At 42.2% G+C, this 17,402-nt stretch overlaps 1 protein-coding gene across 3 annotated transcripts in view; it reads left to right on the top strand.

Annotated features, from left to right (window-relative positions):
• PLCB1 (phospholipase C beta 1) overlaps window positions 1–17,402 on the top strand; it is a 341,667-nt gene that overhangs the window by 210,244 nt on the left and 114,021 nt on the right. For all 3 annotated transcript variants that reach the window (XM_042049230.1, XM_042049231.1, XM_042049232.1), the window contains exons 6-9: window positions 1,305–1,358; window positions 1,892–1,967; window positions 7,036–7,136; window positions 8,509–8,675. In XM_042049230.1, the coding sequence (XP_041905164.1) occupies window positions 1,305–1,358; window positions 1,892–1,967; window positions 7,036–7,136; window positions 8,509–8,675 (398 nt within the window). The remainder of the gene's footprint in view (window positions 1–1,304; window positions 1,359–1,891; window positions 1,968–7,035; window positions 7,137–8,508; window positions 8,676–17,402) is intronic.

Genomic DNA, 17,402 nt, shown 5'->3' with positions numbered 1-17,402 from the left:
CTCTGCATGTTGGCAGTGGGCGATGCGCTCACCTGAGCAGGTGACTTCCTTCAGCTCCATAGGTTGGAGATGGGTTTTAACAGTGATTTGGTTCTACAATTTCCTTGCCCCTCAAATCCGCAGGTGGCCGCAGGGCTCTGCTGACAGGTCTGTGGTGGGGAGGGTTGGGGCTGTACCTAATGGGCCTTTTCCTGCCCAGATCAGAGCAGAAATGTGTCATCACACAGTACAGTAGAGCCAGTTTTGTTTGGAGCTATTCTTTGGCAGTTTTTCAAGCCATATTAATTAAAGATGAAGTCACTGGACACACTGTGTAGATTCAGTCGCAGGCAAGCATGGCATTCCTGTCTTTTTCCGCTAATTAATAAATCACTTGGAAACTGTAACATTTCCCAGCTCCCCTGCACAGATGCAGTCACTTAAGAAATCTATGACTTTGAAGATGAAATTATTTCCCCTTATATGTAGTGTACTAAGCAAAGGGTTGCTTGGAGTCCTTGTCAGAACCCTTTTGTTGAAATAGAAAAACAAATTGCATTAGAGCAGAGTGAAGGGTTTTTTCTTTATGACATTCAGTTCCTTGGAACATTGGAAGTACAATAACAAACAGCTTGAGAAGCTTTTCCCCATCTTCTGTTATTTCTAACTTCCTTGGCTGTAGAGGAAAACACTCAATGTGACCAAAATATAGTTAAAATTTTTAAAAAACAGAAGGCAAAATAAAAGAAACTTGTTTTTTTTTTTTTTTTTTTTTTTTTTAAGTAACTGCTGTGACTTTTTTGTTTTAATCTGCCTCAGTGCTGGGAGATGTGTTCGGTGACACAGTAGCATGAAAGACTTCAGTTTCCAGAAGATGAATGTGAGGAGTCAAGGATTTGGGGAAATGTTCCTATCCCAGTTATTCTAGTATTAGCATGCACTTTGTCTTTGAAGTGGTTGCTAATGGCATTTTCTGCTGGGAAGAAAAGGAAAGTTTATTAGAACCATGCAGCTTCTTCTTTTGGCAGACCAGTGGGTGAAGTGAAAAAGCTGAGTTTTTTAACAAAAAACCAAAAAATCCTCTTAAATATTTAAGTGTTGCCACATTTTTCACCAGATGATGTTACTGCAAAACTCATTTACAGTTACCTCAGGACAGACAGTTGAAGGTTTTTACTCAGCAATGATATCCCAACAGGTTTTCATACTGAGAGAAGGAGCTGAGTGGAACTTGCACATGATCAGAGCACTAGCCCTGAGCTAGAAAGGTGGAGAGGTACTTCAAAATGCTGTAAAAATAAAGCAGGATGCTTTTCTCTCCACAGCTACACAAAACTCAAGCTGCAGGTGACTCCAGAGGGGCGCATTCCTCTGAAGAAGTAAGTGCTGGTCCCTTCCTTACCATGTGCTCTCTGCTGACTTTGGGGTGTGAATATATGCTTGGGATGAGCATGGGGCCCCTGTGCCTAGAAGAATAATTTTACCATCTGTTTATAGCATGTATTGCAGGAAAGAGTGGCCAGTGATACTCAGGATGTCTCTGTTCAAATGCCCTTTGGGCACAGACATTCTGCCTCTCTGCCCTGCTTCCTTCCACTTGTGAAAATAAAAAAAACCACCATAATTTCTTTATCTCAGGGACGTGTTGTTGTGAAGATAAACAGATTGAAATTGCATGTCACTGGTGGAATGAAGAGACCAGTGATAGCTGAAATAAATACCTGCTGAGATAGGGGCTGGTGTGGGGTCGAGTTAAAACTGTGAGCACTTTTTAACTCCCCTCTGTTACTGAGCAGCCAGCAAATGGAAATACATAGCTAAAGATATAATAGGCTGCTAAGAGATACTCACTCTTTGGGCCATCAAGGCATGTCTTTAAGCCAAATCCCTCTGTTTTGTCCTCGTTTTGCAGCATATACCGCTTGTTCTCCTCCGACAGAAAACGGGTAGAGACTGCGTTAGAAGCCTGTAACCTTCCTTCTTCCAGGGTAAGCATGTGCAGATCAGCACTGCTTGGATTTTGTGCTGTTTCCTCTCTACTGAGTTTGTTCAAGGCTGATCCTGCTGTGCTGGCTTTGCTGCTGGATGGGTCCTCAGCAGCAGCTCTGGCTTTCCCACACAGAGGTTCCTGATACCCATCTGAGTACCTTTGATTTGAAGTTGTTCAGGGACCAGGAGCACCTGGAAGAAGCCTGAAAGGATTCAAAGAAAGGGCGCAGAGTTTGTGTGACCTGTCCTGGAGGAATCCTGTGAGGCTTTTTAAGAATAGGTGACTGTTGCACAATTTCCAAGGCATGATTTCAGAGCAGTGTTAGCTGGAGGTGTAGCTAATGATCTACAGGTGGAGATAAGTGACAGGCTAAACCCACCATGGCTTATGTGAAAGGTGCATGAAGTCAATGTTGAAATGCTGTGGTGTGGAAGCTGTTAGCACTGCAGGGATGCAGCCATTGCATCCTGCTAATCCAGGAGCTCTCCTCAGCCCCTAGAGCATTTCCAGGATGGTACCTCACCCTCAAGAAGGCTTTTTTTCAGAAGAAATGAGCTCAAGCATATGATTCCAGTTAACGCTGGAGTCACAGAATCACAGAATAGGTAAGGCTGGGAGGGACCACAGTGGGACATCTGGTCCCACTTCCCTGCTCAAGCTGGGTTTTAATCCCAGGAAAGCTTCTTGCAGGATAATTCCTATGTTCAGGGGTCCAGGAGGTGGGGCAAAACTGTTCCGTAGCAGAGGAGAGCCTGCATCTCCTGATCCCTCCCTCGACTTATACAAAACTCTGTGCTGTGAGGTTTCCTCAACATTTGCTCCCCCAGTGGTTTAATAGAGCCCATTCCTGCAGCTCCAGAAGAACAACGGAGCAAAATCTTCACCAGCCAAACCTCAGACACCCCTTACATAGAGACTTTCCTTTGTAGGTTTGGGAGCTTAATTCCATAAAATTCCAAGGAATGCCGGCAAAGTAGGTATAAAATACTGTAATAACCTTACCTAAAGTAATATTGTGAGGTTAGAAACATGGAGAGAATAAAGATGAGTTTCCATTTAATTGACAGCATACAAGAAAAGGCGTGCAAAAAAATCTGAGGTGCTGCTTTCTGAATTAGCTGATTTATTTCTTCCGTTTACTACATGTCTCTGAAAAGAAAATTTAAATATCATTTGGGTCTTTGGAAGAAACTGCAGCCTTTTTCTGCTATTTATCTAAGTAGAGCCAGTTTTACATACACACTGCTGGATGCTCGTTGCTGGGATACCATCTTGGAAATTATTTGGAGTATAAAGTAGATCCTTTCTTTGCTTGGGACGAAAGAGAAATACGCTGCATGCACCAAAGAAAACTGTGTTGATCATCTTTGAAAAATATTGCAGAAGGGCAAAACTGAATCTCATGGAGGTAACAGAATGGAATAAAAGCAGAACTTCAAGTACGGCTCTTTTCCTTTGTGTTCCTGTTTATTTGAACAAGTGAAATTCTTAGCTTCAACTTCCAGCTTCTCTGCCCTATTGTACTGCAGGACAAATGGTGTTCCCATAAAGCCTTGGAGCAACAGTAGACTCCAGCAGCATGCAAGGCATGGATATCAGGGAGTCTTGCTCAGCAAAACAACACTGAATTAGAGAATTCATGAAAGTCTCTCATGGACATTGCCAGTTTAGGTTCTTTGGTTCTTCATATTCATGCCTCTTGAAGGTCCTCTAAAGATTTTCTCCTCGAGTTTCCACACTTCTCCTTGCTCGGGGAAGACACAGAGCTTGTTAGCCATGAGCTTCACATGATGTTTTGCTGCAACTCTTGGAACTTGGGAATGAATCTTCAAGCCTGGGACAGTCCCTCATCTGCCTTTTGCAGTGACCTGGGCACAGCTGCCAGGGGAGAGTGTCCCTGTGTGGACTTTTCTGTGACAGGACAAACATCCCCATCCCTCAGCCCCGCTCTCCGGGGAATTCTCTGTGTATGTTTTTGCCGGGAGACCTCATGGCATGACATGCAGGCACTGCATTTAGTTCAAGAGGAGGAAGAATTCTCACTGCCTGGATAACTGCTTTCATTCTGAGGAATAGCACCAGAGAGAATCCTCAGAGTTGCTGAAAATAATTCCTTTATTTCATATTTAAGGATCTTAATAAGGATGGATTCTCTGCAGTGCTGAGCGCTCCAGCCCTGATTCAGCCGAGCAACAGAGCATGACCACAGTGGGATGACCCATGGACTTCAAGTCAAGCACTTTTTCAAAGCTTAATTAATGGCTTTATTTAATCTCTCTCTTTCTGGGTCAGAACTGGCCTGTGTAGAGTCTTGCAGGACCAAGCCTTGATTTTTGGAACAGTTGTCATCCAGCAGATCTGAAAGCAGGGGAATCTTCAAATAAATGTTTAAGCAAACTTTTAAAATATGCCAATGAATTTCTGAGTTTGCCATCTGATTCTCCTATGATTTTTATTAAAAATCTTGTCTGCTTTCTGGGAGTGGGGTTGCCTTTTTGTCATTGTTGGATATTTTTGGGGTTTCTGGGTTTGGTTAAAGGTACCTTAAATAGAATTTGAAAGGTTTATTTTAGCTGCCCCTTTGGCTGTTAAGACTGGTTTTTGCCTTCCAGTTAATGTTGAGGTTCACAATGAAGCACCAGGGAGTTTGACTGTTAAAATAAAATAACCAGCTCTTGAGTCCAGTCTGTACAAATAATCTGAATTAGCTCTTGTGCTGCCAAATGTGTAACAGACTGGATACAGATGTTATAAAAGCAGGCAGGTTACCAGGCAAATGATAAATCAACAGTGCTTGAAATTAGTAGAGAGTCTTAATCACAGAATAAAATTGAATGCCAATATAAAGCCAGGCTGGAAGCGAGGGATGCTCTCGTGTGGTACACGAGGTTTGTGCTTTGTTCATTGGTGTCAAAAAGGAGATGAGCCCATAAGGTGTGTGGGTGGTTCCTCTGAAATGGGGATGGCTCAGACCAGGCTGAGTAAGGGGGCAGCATATTTTAATCCCTTTGGGCAGACAGGCTTTTGGAAGCCAAATATAGTTATGTGAGGTTGTGCCTGAGGCAGCTCTCAACTCCCATCTAGGTATTTGTGTTTTGTAGCCCACTGATTATAATACTGGTAGGAAATGCCTGTTAAAAAGTTCTGTATACTTACGCCTGAAGGCTCATGTTGGTTATTCTCTTTGCAGTGGGTGTTTGGAGATAGGGGGAGGCAAACCGAGGTCTCTTAATTGGATCTGAGTGGCAAATCTGAGCTTGGGTCTCAGGTTATTGGAAGAGATCCACATTTGTTCAGCTGAGCACCTTCAAATCCCCGTAAAGCAAAAAAGAGTAGCTTGATGGGGGGCTGTAGTTCTGTGGTAATTAGAGAATCATTGAAAAGCCCTTGGCTGAGGAGCAGCATCCTGCTGGACAGGGTTATAAGCAGAGGGAGCAGGGGAGGGCAGGGTGCCAGCTCTAACCAGAAAATTCCCAAGCTTTGAGAATCCCAACCTTAAGGAAAACGCAGGTATCCTTACTGAGAGCACCACAGCTCGGATTTATCGAAGTGTTGTGGGTGCAGGTTCAGGGTCACTGAAAGGAGGTATTTCCATCTTCTACCTTCAGCTTCCCAACTTCTCCATCCACCCTTGCACTGGATTTAGCAGCTGTGCCATTGGCGAGTTGCCTGGCTCAGGGAGTAATCCCATGTGAAATACCCAGGGAGGTTTTGGCTGGGGAAGTTTTGAACCAGTTCACCCTGCAGCCACTTGCAGTTTGCCAAAGAAAGGAGGGCTCACCTTAGAATGTTGGAGTCTGGAGATGGTTATCCAGGCAGAGCAGAGCAACAGCCCAGCTTGGTCAATCTGCTCTTGTGGACAGAAACACAGAACACAACCCTCTTGAGCCTCTGCGGGTTTCAGATGAAAGGAAACAAAGCGACGCCTGTGGTATCATTTATTTATTGTAACCTAAAGCAGGAAAAATATAGAAAAGTTTCCTTGTGTGTGACAAAGGCTTGAACGGATGCTTCTGGTTCCCTTGGCAACGGTGTTAAACAGCCAGAATAAATACAAGCACTGATTGCCCCAGCAGCAGCTTGCTTCCGAGACAGCCGGGTTCCAGAGACCTACCCAGCAAACAGCTTTGTGCCCAAGTCACAATTTTCCTCCTCTAGTTCATTGTATTTGGGAGTGTGGAGACGCATCCTGTGGGCCCGTGGTGCTCCCAGGGACCACATGTCAGAGCTTTGGATGAAGGACTCTCAAGCTTCATGTAAAGGGCTTACCCAGTCCAGTAATTGCCTCTAGTAATTCGATTTTTTTTCAGAGAAAAATGTAGTGAGGATGATGAAATTTTCATCTAGGAGTTGGACTAAATTTTAATTGCTCTAAATTGTAGAAAATGTAAGGAAGAAAAATCCCGGCATGTCTTCTGCAGGAGAGCATTTTTATCAATTCCTCTAGAAGAAATCTGATTCCCAAATGTGTTACACTGAGTGTTTAGGACAAAGATGGATGGAAAAGCTGTGCTGCTTGAGTCTTGCCCAGAATTGTGGCATCTTGAACATGTATCTTCAGGAAGGAAAAGACAAAATCGCTGCTGCTGTCAGGGAACAAGTGTATTAGTAATGACACAGTGACCCAGTTTGTTCTCCACTTGTGTGGCAGCTTTGGAAAGATGAGTGACATCCTCATCCTCTGTGATGCTGCTGTTCTGCTCGCTCAAAAACACAGGCTCAGCACTGCTGGGGGTGAGCTCAGAGGCTTCATCAGGACTTACACACCTATTTCTGCTGTAGGTGAGGGGGTTAGATGGGGAGCTGTCCCTTCCTCCTCCTTCACAGGTGCTCAGAGGTGAGATAACTGTGCCTCATGGAAGCTGATAGATGTGTTTGTATGTGTTTTTTAAGGATGTACTCTTTAAGCTGCTCTGTTATTTGGGGGAATTTATAATCCTGCAGAACCTGGACTCCTCTAGATAGCAGGGAGGAAATCAAAAGCAGCCAAAAAGTGAGTGATCTGTTTGCAAAGAACATATAAAAGTGTTGTATCTCTCTCTCACCATTTTTTCCCCATTTCACAGAATGATTCAGTCCCTCAAGACGACTTCACGCCAGAAGTGTACAGAGTGTTCTTAAACAACCTCTGCCCTCGGCCTGAGATCGACCACATCTTTTCCGAGTTGTAAGGAAAGACTCTCATTGGTTTATTTATTTCTTTTTCCCATTCATTGATTTTCTGGGCCAGGGATGGCAAAGTAGGTTATTCATACTATAGCAGCATGCAGTGCTTGCTAGTAACAGATTTAGATGTCAAGCAGAGCTGTTATTTAACCTTGGATCAAGGGTTTCTTCTCTCCCAGGCTTTTACCTACACTTCTGATGGCTTGAGTTTTAAAGGAATTTGTTCCTAGAGGAGCAGAACTGCCAGGTCTTGTTTTTCTGTATTGATCAGGATAGTTTAGGTTTCTAAGAAAGTAAAGAAAGAAGAATAATAATCAATAACAGCATGGAATAGGCTTGAGAATATGTATAAGCACCCCCAAAAGCTTAATTAGGAGTTGCAAAAAAATGCAGTAACTTTTAGGATTTGTGTATGATGAATTCACACTGTGAAATGAAATTAGCAGCCTGCTACGACTGATTTCATACATTCAGTTATGAGCTCTGTAACTGCTGGTGTTTCTACCCCTTGCAGCAATCCTTGAACTTCCAGTTTCAGCCGAGCCTGATCAATGGAGTCAGAACGTTGAGCAATATGAGAGGAAAGCAGTTTCCAAAATACACCCCACGACCACCAAAGCAATTGGTGAATGTATTGTAGCAACACGGCCGTGCTCACAGTCCCCTTTTGGAGTTGTTGTCTCTAAGGCTGGGGTTTCAGAGGAGCACAGCCCTGTCCCAGTTTGCTCCCACTGCACACAAGAGAGGCTTCCCTATTGCTCCCTGGCAGAGCAGAACTAGGCCAGTCCTGAGTGCTGTAGACAACCCTGAGCTCATCACCTGGCTCGGAGGCTTCCTGGATTTCCATCTGGGCACAGCTTGTACCCAAACTCAGCTCTTTTACTGACTCTCTGAATAGGCATCTTTTTGCTTGCATTACAGAGGGCCTCGCAGCTTTTAGAAGGTTTATAAAAAGAAGACCCACACAAATTACTAGAATAATGAAGTCAGGGCTGCTGTTATTCAGCAGTAAACCCAAATAGCTGGGTCAGGAATGCTAACAGAGTGTTCGTGGCAAGCTCGGGAGTGAATTCCACGGTTGTTTTCTCTTTTTAAAATAGCTGAATTTCAAGAGTTCAGAGGAATGAAAGGCTTTCAGCATTGCTTTAAATCTTCTATTGATGCTTGTAATGCTGAACATTGTCAAAGATCCTCCTAGATGTCTGATGAAGAATCTTTGGCAAAATAAATTAGTCCAGAGACACAGTGGAGTGATGTTTTTGTTGTATGACAGTTTGAATCTTGTTTTGATTTCCTTGGGAAGTTTCAGACATGGAACAAGGTTTCAAGGCAGTGTATTTAAATGACTTTGTTGTTGCTTTAATTTTCTCCAGTGGTGCCAAGAGCAAACCCTACCTTACTGTGGATCAGATGATGGACTTCATAAATTTGAAGCAACGGGATCCACGATTAAATGAGATCCTTTATCCACCACTCAAACAAGAACAAGTTCAAGTGCTGATTGAGAAGTATGAACCCAACAGCAACCTAGCAAAGAAAGGTCAGTGGTTTTCACACTCTTGCTGTACTCAGTTCCTGATTTGAAACAGTAACTCAGTTACCCTACATGCTAAAGCAAAATTTGGTTCAAAATCCAATTGCTTTCCCAGCTCTCTGCTTTTTGGATCATACAGGCCTGTGAGCTGTCATGTGGTGCATTTTTAAATGTGTTTGGTTGGTATCAGGTTAGGAAGGATGGGGCTGGTTTCCATGTTTGCTTTGCAGTGTGTGTGATTGACAGAAGAGTTGCTCTGGTATGTGACCCTCAGCAGAAACCTGACTATCACAGTGGCTGTTTACCAGCATCTACAGTGTAAAATTGAAAGAAAAAAACCAGGGACAGCAGAACTAAGAGCATGATAATTCTATCATTTAATAATACTATTAAGTCTAGCCCTCTGCTTTTGGATAAAGTGGCATACAAAGCAAGATGTGAGATCAGCTCACTGTATTTCGTGCTATAATCACAGAAAATTCCCTTTTGAACATCTCAAGTGTTGTGACTTAGCTGGGCTTTCTGCCAAAACCAGTGAAAGAACTCCTGCACAAATCTCTGCAGGTTTTTGCTACCACAAGTCTTAAAAAATAGCATTCTGTTTGTGTCTGCATCCTGTTTTATTCCAATCCACACTTCCTAATGATTAGCCCAGGTTTTAATGTGCTTACACCTTAGAAATTTTAGAGGCACGGGAGTATCCTGCAAAACAGGTCTAGTGTGGAAAAGATTGTTTGGTCCAGAGACTGTGAATCAAAAAAGGCACAAAAGTCTAGAGCTTAACTGAAGGCACTCCCTCACTTCTCCCTGGAAGCCTTCGCACCTTGACGTCTTCCTGAAGGAAATCGATGTCACGGTCAGTGTTGTCTCTCAAACACTTCTAATTTTTCTCTTAAGTCTTCTTATTTTTCTAGTCCAATCAAACAGAGTGTTTCCAGAGCTTTTGCTGGAGGGTTAAATCCTGCTTCTTTGCCATATTTATGCAAACCGTCTTCTGACGTCAACAGGAACAGTACCTTGAGTCAATGGAAACACGTTGTGACCTCCTTTCTCATCTGTACAAATATTAGAACAGTACTCTGTGCTTACCTTATTTCTCACCAACAGCAGGAAAGTCTGTTACCTAAAAGATCATTCTTGTTACCCAAATATTAGCACTTCATATAAACCAAATAAAGGATTTATTAGAAGGAGGTGTGCTGGTGTGCCAGAGTCAAAATGGAATCACCTTCTGACTAGCAATAAGGAGGAAGCATGAAACAGAGCCCAGGAAGAAGGATGCTGTGGTGGTGTTTGCTACCACCCTCCAATGGGATTTGTGGGACACCTCCAGCTTTACCCTGTTTACCTTTCATAGGTGCCTCTCTTCCTGGGTGTGATTTATCCTGCTCTTAAAGAATCAGTTCTCTCCCAAAATGCTGACTTGAACAGGGGAAAGGCAGATCACAGAGAGTTAATTCCTTTTGTGGGATTGTTGTGGGGTTTTTTTCCATTTTCAGACTTGTGCACTGGGGTCCAGCTGGCACAAGCTGAGAACCACCTCTGTGCTGAAGACACCACCTCCCTGTCTGGCAGCTGAGTTGCAGCAACTGGCAGCAACTCCAGTGTAAATCCCAAGCTTACTGCCTTAAAATGACAGGAATTGGCTAATCAGGAATGACATGGGGACACAATATTTTCTGTACATCTGCTCTGAGTTGGAAATACAATTCACTGTATATTCAATGAAGTGTAGGTGTGCATTCATTTCTACACTCACAGAATAATTGTCAAAAATGCTTCATGTCTATAAAATGTCACCAAAATGGAACCACACTTTTAAAACAGTGATTTAATCTTTTAATATGGTGTCCTGTAAAAGGGATGATCACCCAGGCTTCCTGCTGCCAGAAAGGGCAATTCCCGGGGCTGTTGAAGTGAAATTTCCAGTTTCTGGCCAGAAACATGAACACAGGTACCTGGGCAACTTCCAAAAGTATGCTGCACATGCTTCTTAGCAAATAAAATTTCATGCATTGAAAAATTCTTTTAAATAAAATCAGGGATTTTTTTCCTTGAAAATGTAAATCCAAATTCATAAAGTGGAAGCTGTGTACAGCACCTGACTCCTTGCTCCATTTGGACAGTTCTAGACCTTCACTCATCTGATGATTGTTCCTCCTAATTTCCTGTCTGTGATGCCTTGAAGTGGCTACCTGAAAACAGAGGCTAGACAAGATTAAGAGAATAAAAGCAGGTATGTATTTGAAGGGCCTTCAAAGGTGCACCTTGGGCAGTCAAAAGTCTCCGAGGGGCTCCACCCAAAGTGGATGCTGGGTCACAGGTTTTTCACACTTTTATAAGTTTGGTCCATTTGCATATCAGGGTGAATTCTCCAATTGTAATTTCAGTTAGTGATGTAATTACCCCAAGTTTACTCCTCCTGTCCAGAGTCTGAGTTTACATATTTCAGGACCTGGGACAACAAAGTGTCCTTGAGTCCAGGCCCAGAGAGAGTTTGTTATGTCTAACCAAAATGTGAGAACAGTAGCTAAGAGGCTGTATGAAGTTTCAGAGTTACATACTAGGCAATACAGGATCTGAAAAATATAAAAGCTAAAACCTAAGACATCATCTGAGTTCATTGTCTGTGCACATACACTGTACTGCAATATTCTCTTCTAATTATCCTCTCATAGCTAAATAAATGAATTTCTAGCAAGGTGTTGTGCTGTCTCTTGACTTTCACAACACTATTCAAATGCTTTTGGGATCTCATTAGTGCTCTGGTCACCGTCATAGCCCTTTTGTTGTCCCTGTTGCTACTCAACTACACTATTTTGAACACAGTAAGCAAGAGCTGTCCATAATATTTTAAATTTTTGCAGCTCCTCAGGTACCTGGTAAAGTCTAACATTGGTGTTGTTGCTGGTGAAGTTCCTTAGGTTCCAGAGTTCTGAGAGAAAGGCTGCCCATGTTCCTGCTTGTAACTGATTTATTTTAGGTGTATTTATTGCTGGGATATGGTGGAACTTCTGCACAATCAGCAGATAGGTGGGCTTGACATCTGCATAGGTTAAGCATCTGGAGTAGTGTTTTATTGTGGTTCAGGTAAGCTGCTGTGATTAATGCTTTGTGTCATGCGGTGAAGGAGATTAATTCACTGTAGAACGTGCTCCCTTATCAGGTGGAAGCAGGAGGAAGTCCCTGGTAGTGCTGAGCAGTCTCTCCCTGTCAGCAGAAGTGTGCTGGGGGGCTGTGGGGGCTGGAGAAGACTTTGCTGTATATACGTTTCTCCCATTCTGCAGAAACATGCTGGTTCTTCCTCTACTTAATGATGCAATTCATTTCTAAAAGTTTCTGAGCTCAGAAGGAGCTTTGAGAGCTCAAATCCCAATGTCTCAGTTTAAACATTTCATTCTGAAACCAGGTAAGTGCTCTGGAAACCACTGAGCCCCAGCCTTGGCTCTGGGGGCATCCTGTGTCACTTCCACATCCCAAGCATGCAAGAAGAGCTGTACCCATGTACCAGACTAGAAATGAAAGCAGGGAAGAACACAAAACCAAGGTCTGCTAGGGAAAGGAGGTGTGAAAAAACTGAAGCTATAAAATCCATGCTTCCGCCATTGTCCTTGGAGGGAGCCGTACAAGGGTTAGCTTATTATCAGCCTTTATTTTTAGAGTGGTTTTTGTGGTGGAAGATTTAAAAATAGAATGTGAAAGTGCTTTAAGTAATGGCATAAAGATGTTGATTTTTTTTTCCCTCTTAAGGATGCATTTATTTAAATATTATCGCTGCTTATTTAATTTTAAAGGGCCAAACCTTTAGATCTGCACAGAGGAAAAGAACTTTGGTCCTATATTTCACAGTGTTTCTTTTTCCAGATTTTCTCTGTTTCTATTCACTGTGTGTCAGCTTTGGTTAGACATGTATTGAGAAGGAATGTAGAGGAGCTGATTCCCTGACTCTGCCCATGAATTCCAGTATTAATTCTGTTTTGCAGTGCAAAAAAATCTATTGGTAGTCGTTTTGCTGAGTTTTTCTTAGGTAATAAAATAAATTAAGCAATTATCATTAGATTAAGAGATATTTAATTTTATACAGCATCTATTGTATGTGTTTTTCCCATGGCAGCCCTAACGCCAGGCAGTATTCACTCCAGCATAAATGTGTTTTTCCTCCTTTAAACTTCTATGCAATTTAAACATTTTCATCCCACTGCATTAAATTTGCCTTTTAGTAACTGCTTAAGAATAATTACACATTGGATTTCTTTGATGGCAGAAGGGGGTCATTTCCTAGGCAACAGATTTTAATGGCACAAACAAGCACTGTGCAGCCATGGCTCTACTTCTAAGACATACTTCATAATATTTAAAGCATAAATTCTGATGTATAAATCATTCAGGCAAATGGTCAGGCTTTCTGGCATGAAACATTTGCAGGAAGTATTACAAAACAGTTGAAAGTCTTTGGCCTCCCAACTGTAACACTGGAAAGTAAGAATACTTACCCAAAAGCCCATTGACTTTGGGATTGTCAGTGTTTTCCAGTATTCCAGTTGTACAAGAGGAGAGTTCTCTGCACTGTTTCCGTCTCAAATATTGACAGAACAATGGATCCCAGTACTGATTTATTACTTTTTAAAATGTTTAAGCCACACCAAAGTTGTAGTCTAGCCCAGGCTGTCAGCAGTGAGTGCTAAGTTGGGTAGCTTACCAGAAAGCCTTCTTAAAAAATTGTTTTAAAAAGTATATATATACACATATATATCTCTATTTGTGCACCAAATGTTAGTATGGATAACGTGTCAGCATAAATAACTTAATGGAAACTGTTTGTCAAAAGGAGCGTGTAAAATACATTTCTGTAATACACTGTAGGTTGTTTTTTCTAGTTAAGCTGTAAAATTAATTTCAGATCTTTCAGTTATTTGGAACATTGCACCTCAAGTGCAAAACTAAATATAAAAATCTTCTGGAATGGAAAGTCCTCAATTATAAGGATTTTTTGCATCTGCTTTACAGGTAAAGTGTGTCATCTCTGTGAAACTATACCAACTGAAACAGTGATGTGGACTAGTGATAATGGATTTTGCAACACTGAACACTGCTGTTGGCAGTAAAGTTAATGAAAATACCAAAAATATATTTAGGGTTCCAGGGAGGTTAAGTTTCGTGATCTTCTGTGTATAATGCAGAGACTTTGAAAGAAGCATGAGCTTTGCAGAAATCCATTTTGGAACTGGTATCTGATACCAGGAATAGCTCCACTGGTATCAGTGAAACAGTGCTGAATGTGAAACAGCCCAGACTTACTGTGGAATTCGTGTCTTTAGAGCTGCAGAGCATAAACTAATAGTGATAATTCACGTTCTGTAGCCAGCCCAGCCCTGTACTATCAAACATGGAAGTCACCACACCAGTGACTCCTGTCCCACAACCTGGAATCCAGAGGGACCACCTGTTGGGCCCTGTGCTCAAACCCTGCAGGCAGCCTTCAGACCTATGTCCTAACACTGAAAATGGGTGAAAAACTTGGGGTGACAGGACCACAAAGCAAACATGGTTTCAGAGGTTTTAGAGGTTTGTTCCCTCCAGCTGGAGCCTTTGCTCAGAGATAAGGGACTCTTACGTCAATACTGTGTTTATGGGGGTTATGGAGACGTATTTTTCTGCAGTTGTGTGCCTGTATTGTGTTTGACTTGTCCTCAGACTACCAGAGCCCATAAATAGAAAACTTAGTCTAACAGTAAAACTGTTTCTTTTGTGCTTGTTGCTGCCTCTTCCATGGAGCACAGGGAAGTATTCAATTTTAGATGCAGGATTTATTATTTGAAGATGATTGTTAGATAAAGTTTACTTCTGAAAATATAAAGGAGCCTGGACTCAAGTGCTGAAGGAAACAAATGTAGATAAAGTTTGGACAAACATGGCATGTTATGACTTGTACAAATGTAGTGCTTTCAGCTGCAGAGGGCCCCTGAGGACAGAGGGAGTGAAGGCTGCTGGGATCCACTGGGTAATATCTAGGACTGGTGGCAGAAGAGCCACAAATGGGCTCACTGCCATTGGGCCATCCCCTTTTGTGTGTCATTTTTGGGGTTTGCCTCATCCTCTGGTCAGCTCAACTCAACAGACAGTCAGGAGTTGAGGAGCCAGCCCTGATCCTTGAGTGTTTTGGGATGTGTGGTATCTGTCAGAGCAGGGCTCTCAGCAGTGCTGGAGCCTGAGCACTGCTGGAATGCAGCATCCATATGAGGAAGTTTCCCTTCTAATGTCAGATGTAATCATCTAACAATATCCTTTAGCTGGAATATGCCTATAAATACAGCGGGGTTAAACGCTAGGGAGGCAGAAAGAAGTGGTAAACTAAAGGACAATGTTGGCACAAGAACACAGAGGGGTCAAGTGGCCTTGAATAAATTTAGGCTGGAAATTAGGAAGACTTTCCTAACAATATGGTCCTGGCACAGACTACCAGAGGTAGTAAAGAGGGCAAAAAAAGCAACTGTTATTAGGAGAGAGCTCAAGTTGTTTATGAAAGGGATTGTCCACTGCAGTGCCTGCAGCTGTAGAACCAAGTTTAAAGAATAGATAAGGAAGGCCCTTTAAAGGGACTAAATTCCCTTCTTTTCAGTTTGTTTGCACTGTCTTTGCAGTGCTGCCCCTTTATTCTTTTTCACTTCTCTTTAATATTAATCTTTTTTCAGCTGCAGGAGTTTCTGGAAGTAAAAATGTCACCTGTGATTTTTCTCTTTTCAGATTTTTTTCACCACTTCACAGCACACTGACACTCTTCTCTTATCTCTTCCCATTATACTACAGGACAGTCTTTTTGGCAAGTGCATTAATAGCTTATGTAGAGAAGTATCACTTAGCAGAAAAAAAGATGTATTCTTAGATGTCTTCTAGTGCAACTTAGCAATTGGAAGTAAGCCAGCATTTAACATTATTCCTTCTCTCAGGATCACTCTGAGGCATTCTACAGAGGATGTTTTTGAGAGGTTTGGCAAGACAGTGACATATTCCAGTGGTGTCCCTCTTTCTGTCAGAAATAACTATAGTATTGCTGGGATGAATGGTGTTTTTATCTGTCTGACTGAAATCCTTTCCACTCAGCTGCCTTAGGAATCTGCCATGTTGCAAAGTGCTCATTCCACTGCTAGCTAGGGACTGGTGTGAAGGTGATTTTGTAGTGGTTTTGTGGATTTAGTCTGAACTGTCTTCTGATATCCTGTAAGGGATATCCTGTCAGAAAGAATTTCTACTACATCTCTGCTGAGAAGTCAAGAGCAGAGAATGGGCTCGTGTCTGTAAAACCCTGCTTCAGTCTTGAGACCTAGGAGAGGTTGGTTGCTTGGGGTTTTCCCCAACTCCTTAACAATTACTTGTTATTCAAGTTTGTATGTATCTGCCTGCTAAAGTTTTAGAAACTGTTCCAAGACTTGTTTTCCTTACCATGAAACCTCTGCTTACCAGAATCCCTGAACTGTGACCATGCATTGTAACAGCAGAAGGTTTTAAAGCTGTTGCAGACATTTAAAAGATCAATATCCATCAAAATAAATGTGTTTCCAAGGTATAAATTTTGAGGAAGAGAAAATGTTGAGTGTTTAGAATCTTCCATGCTTCAATGTGTGTTTTGCTGTTTTCTGCCACTACTGGAAAAAAATACATCCTTTTCATAGGCCGTGTAGCCCCTGTGGGTTAGAGCCCTTCCTTCCTGGGAACTTGAAAAGGGCTGAAAAAGCCTGTGACTCCTAATAAAATAAATTTAGTAAATAAATAGTAAATAAATACCATGCTCAACATTACACAGTGGCTTTAAGATCTTGTTAAACTTGGATGGTTCGTGCCTACAGGCCCCAGTGAGATTTGGAAACCTGTTTTTTTTTCTCGGGTGACACTCCATCTTCCTTTCTCTTTGGAGATGGCAGTGTCCTTGGAATGCTCCCAAAGTTTTGATTCTGATTGAAGTAGGAGATTTGCTGTTTGGCATGGCTTGCCTGGAAGCTTGTAGGAAATACTTCCTCCCTGGAGTGAATTAAGTGTCTTGGGCTGCAGTGCCTCATCTTGATAGTTCAGAGAAGTGGTTTTCCATCTGAAAATATTTTCTTGCCCCCCTCCCCCCCTCAAAAAAAGGTAAATAATTGTGTCCACTCTTGGTTTTCTCTGTGCACTTGTACAGATGATGAAGTGGATACGATAGCTTCATTAGAATGTCAAGCATTCCTGATTCAGACATACTGAAGTCTGCTTTACTTGGTTGATGAGCCTTCCTCTGCTCAATGCTCTGGATCTCGGTGTCCTTGGGCATGCGATATTTCCGCATGGATTGACGGATACTGAGCAAGCCCTTTCATGTAGGCTCCTTAGGCACAACGTGTTTGCCTTCCCGTGTTTTCCCTCACCGACTGCTTGTCATTCTGTAAGCGTTCATTCTGATCTTGTATCAGAGTTACCGTTCTCTGTTCACATTCAGATTTCCCTGTGTCTTATTACGCTGCACCCATCGAGGCTGGAGCAAGGAATCTTGCTCTGTTCCTTTCTTACTGGGTTTTCCATTTCTGTTTCAAGAACATGTTACCAAAGACAGCTTGTTTTGGGTTGTGGCCAGGTAACTGTCTAATTACAGAAGGTATTTGAGTGAGTGTAATCTATTATGTTTCCCTCCAAGTTGAGAGAACGGAAATAAGATTTGAACACAACAGGATATTGTCCTGGTTTGATTTTAAAGGATTTAAGCAATGA

This window comes from Corvus kubaryi, unplaced genomic scaffold (genome assembly GCF_017639235.1).
Source record: "Corvus kubaryi isolate FWS band 111438036 unplaced genomic scaffold, C.kubaryi_AGA036_p1.0 70, whole genome shotgun sequence".
Taxonomy (NCBI): domain Eukaryota; kingdom Metazoa; phylum Chordata; class Aves; order Passeriformes; family Corvidae; genus Corvus; species Corvus kubaryi.
Note: the sequence above shows the minus strand (reverse complement) of the source record. Positions and strands in the feature narration are given on the sequence as shown.